General features: G+C 40.8%; 1 protein-coding gene across 1 annotated transcript; it reads left to right on the plus strand.

Annotated features, from left to right (window-relative positions):
- Positions 1-217: 217 nt before the first annotated feature.
- On the plus strand, positions 218-8322 carry LOC124133923 (transcription and mRNA export factor ENY2-like). Its single transcript, XM_046498505.2, has 5 exons — positions 218-310; positions 2525-2605; positions 2902-2972; positions 4277-4351; positions 6620-8322. Exons 1-5 carry the CDS (start codon positions 255-257, stop codon positions 6685-6687), a joined length of 351 nt encoding a protein of 116 aa, XP_046354461.1. The 5' UTR covers positions 218-254; the 3' UTR covers positions 6688-8322.
- Positions 8323-8444: the final 122 nt, after the last annotated feature.

Raw genomic sequence — 8444 nt, forward strand, 5'->3', positions numbered from 1 at the left:
GACGTTTTATGGTAATTCGACAACCACTCAACACCACCCGTTCAAACGTCTGGACATGTCTCTGTCACCCATAGTTAATAAATAAAGACAAGGACATTGTCTACATTTTACGTAATTTATGTTATCGTTTTATGCTACTACTGATACACCTGTCGTTAGCAGATTGATGAAGTGTTTTTCTAACGTCCTGATTGAAACTTGCCATGACATTGACAAGCCTCTGATCGAGGGATGGTCAGTAGTCTATAGATATAATGATTACTCCCTTTGGAGCTCTTCTTTCAAGGAGTCTGAATTCCAAGATGGCGGAGTAAGTATCAAATCTGAGTGAAATACGAACATTTTTCATTATTAAGGACTAATTTAAGACATATTGTGAGCAGAAAATATAATTGTGGTAGATGACCTTGATATGTGGATATTTCCACGTGTTTTTAGACGATTTCTTGCCTTTTTATTATCAGTTGAAGGAATTCTTCACACAGGTGGACATATGACAGACATTCTGTGGTGTGAATTACTTTGTTCGCAGTGTTTAGCGATCATTCAAAAGACAGTAGAACATGGTGCACGACAGGAAATCGACTTACGCTACTTACTGAGGAGGGCACAGTGCCATATATTAGGATATGTATAAACGTTGTTACAGTTGAAGCACATTGTCAGTGTCTTAAGTCACGGGCATTCTGCCAACATATCTGTGTAGCAAGGCCTAGGCTTAGGCTGTCGAAATTTGAATAGTCTTTTGTAGGTGTGACATTAGGATGGTTTGATTCAACTAGGGCTGGGACGGGTAACTCGGGTATCTGGGTCGGGTAGGTCCTGAGTAGGACCCGGGTACCCACAGGACTACCCGGACCCATGGTTAGTCATGTGATATTGTTTCATGACAAAAATTCATTATATAGCTACATGGTTACACGACAATTTTAAGTCTCTAATGTTAGCATTTCTTCATGACTATGAACACGTTCCTTCTGACTTATATATGTTTGAACAAAGCTAAAACTTCTGTCCACTTCAGTGTATGCATGACCACATCGTTCTATACGTGTCTCTAAATATATTTTGCCAGGGCTACTGTCAAACTATCCAAATCGGACATTTTGTACCTATCTCTTGACAACAACAGCGGGTACCCGGGTAGGGTCGGGTAATAGGGGTGTGGGTACCCGGGTAGTAAATTTGGACTCGTCCCAGTCCTAGATTCAACACAATGTCCTGTTAGCAGTGTAGCATGAGTCTGGTGCACTATTGTTTGTTATTTATTTAAGTAAGGATCTAAATCAAAGTTAGTTGTTGACATGTGATAACTATATGTCATTAATGATTTACTAACAACCAAATCACTCAACATGCTCAATATCATTATCAACAAGGACAAAGGCCAATAACGTCATCACTGCAGTACATCTTGATACATATGGAAGACAATAAAAATTATGGAATTGCTGGCAGGATTTGTATGATGCATCTGTACATCATAGATACTTACTTACATTGCAGTGATAGAAACAAATTGCTTTAGTCAACTGACAACTAGTCCTTATAATGATAACATATAGCAAAACCCTTAATAAAAGCAAAGTTCTACTCGTCCTTATGATAGTTGATACCTTAACTATTGGGCAGTTTGTCAAGGACTATCATACTTGTGCCAATTTCTAACGCTGCATTGACTTGACATATGGTGAAATAAACTCAAAAAACTATCTGTGTCTTCAGCCACTTGTTCAAATCGAGAGTTTGGTGACATTTATTTCAGTGCAGTGAGATTAGATAACAATGGCCTGTATGTTAGATTAAAATCTACTGAAAACAATTCTGCAAGTCATATTCAGGATAAAAGCTTTTTGCACTTACTGTGAGTATGTTTCCAGCATAAGAATGTTATGCAATGTTAAACAGTGTTAACTTTTCTGAATGCTTCATACACATCAGTATGTGGCAACATGGTTCAGGGTTGATATCTAAACTTTGAATTACAGTCCAAAACAATATCTGCTCATTTCTATAGTACATCCAGAAAAAAAGCCATCCTTCATGTTACAGAAGACATTAAGCATGTTAACACTGGTGAAAGAGTGTTTTAGACATCTAGCCTCTAAAATGAACATTTTACAAAAAAACACACTTGTTTAATGATAGTTACAAAATATAATCAGGAGCCAAGAGACTTTCTTCATTTTCAGATCTGATAATCATACTGCAGTAATCTATACTTGCCCAGCATTATAGACTTGCATGGGCTTTATTGGATGTATTTGTTTCAGGGTCTGTATGACCGACTAAGAGTGTTTTTATTGTGCATTGTATTGTCCACAAATCTGACCACAAAGTAGCAAGCAGATTCGCTGTAGCATTCCCTGGTTGTAAGTCTAAATCAGTTAATTGCTTTACAACTTTCATAAGAGGACATTTTGGCTAATATATTTTAGCAAATTCAGACAAGGCTAATGTTATTATGCCTATACAAGATTCAAACGTGAAACTTTCATAGTGTCATATGTGTGGACTCTTTCAGCCTTCAAGAGAGGAAAATCAAGGATGCTCAGATGAGAGCTACCATCAACCAGAAGTTGGTTGAGACTGGCGAGAGAGACAGGTAAGGTAACAATATGGGATTTGTACCTAGAACCTTAAGAAATACAAGTACTACTACTCGTCCAATGTCACGACCATGACATCAGATCTAAAAATGAAATAATGTGATAGCTAGTTGCTGTTTATATCTTGGCCCACTTGGACAAGGCGATCTTAGCACTATGATCGTATGATGATCGTTACTACCATACTCTAACATAGACTTGATATAGTCCTAGCGCTAAGATTGCTTTGTGCAAGTGGGCCTTGATGATTTGCTACCATGGTTACTGTATACCTGGTGTTTTGTTCACACAGACTGAAGGAGTTGTTGCGGACTCGACTGATCGAATGTGGATGGAGAGAGGAACTCAAACAGTACTGCAAGGGTGAGTCCCTCATTGTGTTCTGCCCACACATCTAACAGACCGTGTACAGGTGACCCAGAGGGCATGCACATAGTCCCTGCATGTGTAGCATGGAAACTGTTCTGTGTGTAGTAACTCACTAACTACAGGCTACAAACTACTGCAGGTGTTGAGTGTAGCACATGCAAACTACTGCAGTTGTTGAGTGTAGCACATGCAAACTACTGCAGGTGTTGAGTGTAGCACATGCAAACTACTGCAGGTGTTGAGTGTAGCACATTGCAAACTACTGCAGGTGTTGAGTGTAGCACATGCAAACTACTGCAGGTGTTGAGTCTAGCACATGCAAACTACTGCAGGTGTTGAGTGTAGCAGATGCAAGCTACTGCAGGTGTTGAGTGTAGCGGATGCAAGCTACTGCAGGTGTTGAGTGTAGCGGATGCAAGCTACTGCAGGTGTTGAGTGTAGCGGATGCAAACTACTGCAGGTGTTGAGTGTAGCGGATGCAAGCTACTGCAGGTGTTGAGTGTAGCACATGCAAAATACTGCAGGTGTTGAGTCTAGCACATGCAAACTACTGCAGGTGTTGAGTCTAGCACATGCAAACTACTGCAGGTGTGTAGTGTTGTACATGAAAATTACTGCAGGTGTAGAGTGTAGCACATGCAAACTACTGCAGGTGTAGAGTGTAGCACATGCAAACTACTGCAGGTGTTGAGTCTAGCACATGCAAACTACTGCAGGTGTTGAGTGTAGCGGATGCAAGCTACTGCAGGTGTTGAGTGTAGCAGATGCAAGCTACTGCAGGTGTTGAGTGTAGCGGATGCAAGCTACTGCAGGTGTTGAGTGTAGCCCATGCAAACTACTGCAGGTGTTGAGTGTAGCACATGCAAACTACTGCAGGTGTTGAGTGTAGCACATTGCAAACTACTGCAGGTGTTGAGTGTAGCACATGCAAACTACTGCAGGTGTAGAGTGTAGCACATGCAAACTACTGCAGGTGTTGAGTCTAGCACATGCAAACTACTGCAGGTGTTGAGTGTAGCGGATGCAAGCTACTGCAGGTGTTGAGTGTAGTGGATGCAAGCTACTGCAGGTGTTGAGTGTAGCGGATGCAAGCTACTGCAGGTGTTGAGTCTGGCACATGCAAACTATTGCAGGTGTTTAGTGACTGTAATATAATGTCTATAGAACCCTATATGCATATTCTTAGTTTGGTGTGTCTCGTGATCACAGAATGGCATTGAAAGTGGATGCTTTGTATAGATCAAGAAGCTTGTTTCAGTACTTTTTTGTGTATTCATTGTTGTTTTCTCCTCACACAGAGATTGTTCAGCAGAAGGGCCTGGAGCACATCACCGTTGACGACCTGGTGGCAGAGATCACACCTAAAGGCAGAGGTAGGCACTCACCACATAATTACAGAGGCTGTGGTAACGTTTATACTGTTGTTTATGCTTTGGGAATGTCATCATAGTGAATTTTGAAAAGGTTTACGACTGACCATATTTTGCAGATGAATTTACCTTTTTGTTTGTTTGATTGAATTGGTTCAAGATTGCAGACGAACGGAAAATCACAAACTTCACCCTTACATTCTTACTACACCAAATGCACGATAGGCACGATAGTTGTAAGGAATCAAATTCAAATTGACAAACAAAGAAGATAATTAATCAGGGGTAAGAGTATTCGGCACCACAGCAGTCATCACTTGTTTGTAAACATAACAGTGAGTCGGTTGCGAGTTCAACTCCAAGCATTGTTGTAACCACCTATCACAGTGGGGAGCTTTTACTGGTGGCAGCGAAAGTATAGAGAGCTCCACTAACAGGATATCACTGTGAGGAGCTTGCAGGGATACACTGTGCAGTTACCTCCCATTGTTGCCAGGAAACACAGTGGCGAGTTCCCTCCCACATCTGCAATGATAAACTGTGCAGAGTTCCCTCCCACCGCTGCCAAGATACCCTGTGCAGCGTTCCTTCACTTAACTGCAATGATACACTGTGCAGAGATGATTATGATCTTGGTAGAATCTCCAATCTGGGTCACTTTGATCTTTCCTCTCATATCAAGCCAACATGTCATGACTGAAATACTGATGAAAGCAGCATTAAACCCACTCACTCACTCACTTTGTTAATAAATAAGCTCTGTCAGACACATAAAAAAGAAGGGAACACAATGGATTTATGTTTAGATCTGTGTACCATATCAAAAGGTCAGTGAGCAAATTTCATATTATATCTGGGTGAGAATAGGCAGCCAATGCTCCATGCTTATTGGAATTGATTTTGATGAAAATTAACTGGTAACAATGGGTGGCTGATCATGCTATATCTGTAACCTAGTCCTGAAGCTGTTCATCTTACCTTGAACTTTAACAAGACTCAAGTATTATATTTGAGATATTTTTAAGATGTTTGCATATCTCCGAGACTCACATTGTTCTGGCTCTTAATATATCTTCAAGACTCAAGTATGGGTGGCCCAGTCGTCTAAAGCGCCGCGATTTGCTGTGCAGAGTTGCGTCCCATGGGCACGCCAGAAACCTATGATTGTGGGTTCGAATCCCGGTTCGCCCCATTATGTTTCTAGGTTTGTCAGCACCATACCCGTGCTCATAGGTTTCACCGAACTGGTAAACGTCTACGACCTGCATCACTTCGGGCTTTCCTCCCACATTAAGCTGACACGCCGCGATATAACTGGAATACAGTTAAAAGCAGCGTTAAACCCAACTCACTCACTCACAAGTATTTTACACAGTGATGTCGCTGTGATATTCATGATTATGGTGCACAACAGCATGCAGTCCTTGCTCAAATGAATATTATTGATTGATTGATTGATTGATTGTTTGTCATTTGCGCCGCACTCAGCAATATTACAGCTATATGACGGTGGTCTGTAAATAATCGAGTCCGGACCAGACAATCCAGTGATTGACATCATGAGCATCGACCCACGCAATTGAGACACACTGATATGCATCAACCAAGTTAGCGAGCCTGATCACCCGATCCCGTTAGTCGCCTCTTACAAAAAGCATAGTCGCATGGGTTGCTGAAGAGCTATTCTAACCCAGATCTTCAAAGGTTAAATGCATATCAGATTTCATGCCAATCACATGCTTCCCTATATAGCAATTCCCGCATTTCTTTCCATGGTATATATATGCTACTCAAAAGAAGTTTGATTGTCATGGTATGACAGGTGAACTATAGTAATATGTTTGTTTGTTTGTTTGTTGTTTAACGCCGCACTCAGCAATATTCCAGCTATATGACGGCGGTCTGTAAATAATCGAGTCTGGACCAGACAATCCAGTGATTGACATCATGAGCATCGATCCATGCAATTGGGATCGATGACATGCATCAACCAAGTCAGCGAGCCCAACCACCCGATCCCGTTAGTCGCCTTTTACGACAAGCATAGTCACATTTTACAGCAAGCATGGGTTGCTGAAGACCTATTCTACCCTGGAATCTTCACGGGTCTATAGTAATATGAAAGAATCAGGTGTTATTTAATTTAATTTAAGTTGTGTATATTTATTTCTGAATACCATTCAGAGTTTTTACAAAAATGTATTTTAATATGTAAACTACTTCACTCTCTTTTTCCTGTGTTGTTGACGGATGTTCTGTATGTCCCGGCAGCTCTCGTCCCAGACAACGTGAAGAAGGAGCTTCTCCAGAGAATCAGGACCTTCCTTGCCCAGCAATGAGGCAGTCAGCATCGGGACAAGGGAGATAATTCATCCTAGCTGGTGGTCATCACATCATACTTGAACAAAGTACAAATCACACGTGGAGGTAGTCAGGCTGGCATCTACCTGGCTATGCTTGCTGGCTGCATTATATCTCATGGTCCGCCACCACCACCACTCACAGATACTCATGTGACTGTCTTAGATGGCAGATTTTTAACATCACTGATATATATGTAACAGTATTATTTCCGGCACATTTATGTAAGTTTGCACCTGTTTTGATGAGTAAGATATTACATATCATAATTTATTTTCAGGAAAACACCAGCTGTCATTTTGAATCTGTCCAGAATTTGTCAGTGTATTAATGTAATGTTATGCAGGGACATTGTCAACACAAGACTTAGGTTGTATCGATCTCAGGTGTTGTCAGTGTCCATCTTTGTCATAATGTCCTCATTATGTGGTTGCTATGGAATTAGCTGCTGATGTTATTACCATGGTGACCTTTTTGCGAGCTTCCATTAATGGTGAAGTTATTATGATATTGATATTTGTGCACGTCTTCTGGTGTAACATTATTTCAGTGACTGTGTCCAGCATTACCTTCATATAAAAACAAAGTGATCTTTCAATGCTGATGATATTCAAGGATTATTATAATCTATTGTTGATGATGATCAATAATGATTATAATCTATGGCTATGTAGTTGTTAGTGGTCCTACCTTTTGTATTTTGCAATTCCTGGTAAAAATCAAATTTGAGTTGGTTCATTTTAGGGTAAGTCTGTTTCTTGATCATTCATGCGACAGGAGGAACATACATGTATAGGCTTTGAAGGCGTGGTCTGTGTGTCTCTTCTCTCCTCCAGTGTCTTTAGGCAGGACAGATGTAGCTTGATGAACAGGCTTAGAACTTCATCAGCCTTCATAAATGCGTATCTGCATTGCCTTTGCTGCCCTTCCAAACTCTCGTCACCGTCAGCAAGTCTGCAAATTGCAGGGTTGAGAATCTTCCGCGGATCAACAAATTTCAGTGACCACAAATTTGTTAAAATCTGATGGCTCCCCTCATAAACACCCTAAATTATGGTTTCAGTTGAAAAGGAAAATAGCCTTTCTCATCCCTGTAATTAACTCACAGTAGCTGATGAGTTTCAGCAGGCAATGCTAGAAAGCATTGTAGAGTTCAGAGCCTGGTGCCTCTTTGAGGCCAGTCCACTATACTCAATAGGTAGGTTCACTATACTCAATAGGTACAGCATGTTGTGCAGTAGTCTATTCTTAGGAACTTCAGCTTTAATGGTTGATATGTCAGTCTAACTAGGGTTACCACAGCTATTAATTTCTATGCCTGTCAGTGTCAAATGTAGACATTCCATTTAGTGCATTGTTTTATACTTCTGAACAATATGGCCAAAATTTTGTAGTCATCACTTACGGTGTGTTTCCTTGTCAGTACCGAAATCAGTTTTATAGGTTCCTGTACTGTATACTGTTGCGAATCTGTGCAATGCCACAGTGACCTGCCTTTCTCACACGTGACTGTGTTTATGACCTGTGTGTGTCTGAAGCCAAAGCTTATTAATGGCCATGCAACACTTACATCCAAATACTATATTTATGATTAAAGCTATCAATACTTCAAACAATGAATTTGTTTTCATGTTGTGTGTAGTAGTGAAGGGATGGTGGGGTAGTCTAGTGGTTGAAGCTTTCCCTGGTCACACAGAGTTTGATTCCCCACCTTGGTACAATATGCGAAGTCCTT

This window comes from Haliotis rufescens, unplaced genomic scaffold (assembly GCF_023055435.1).
Source record: "Haliotis rufescens isolate VD_foot unplaced genomic scaffold, xgHalRufe1.0.p SCAF_17, whole genome shotgun sequence".
NCBI lineage: Eukaryota > Metazoa > Mollusca > Gastropoda > Lepetellida > Haliotidae > Haliotis > Haliotis rufescens.

Coding starts and splice junctions, on each gene's coding strand:
- LOC124133923 (XM_046498505.2), top strand. CDS start 255: ATGATTACTCCCTTTGGAGCTCTTCTTTCAAGGAGTCTGAATTCCAAG. Junction 2,606..2,901: donor GAGACTGGCGAGAGAGACAG/GTAAGGTAACAA, acceptor TTGTTCACACAG/ACTGAAGGAGTTGTTGCGGA. Junction 4,352..6,619: donor GATCACACCTAAAGGCAGAG/GTAGGCACTCAC, acceptor ATGTCCCGGCAG/CTCTCGTCCCAGACAACGTG.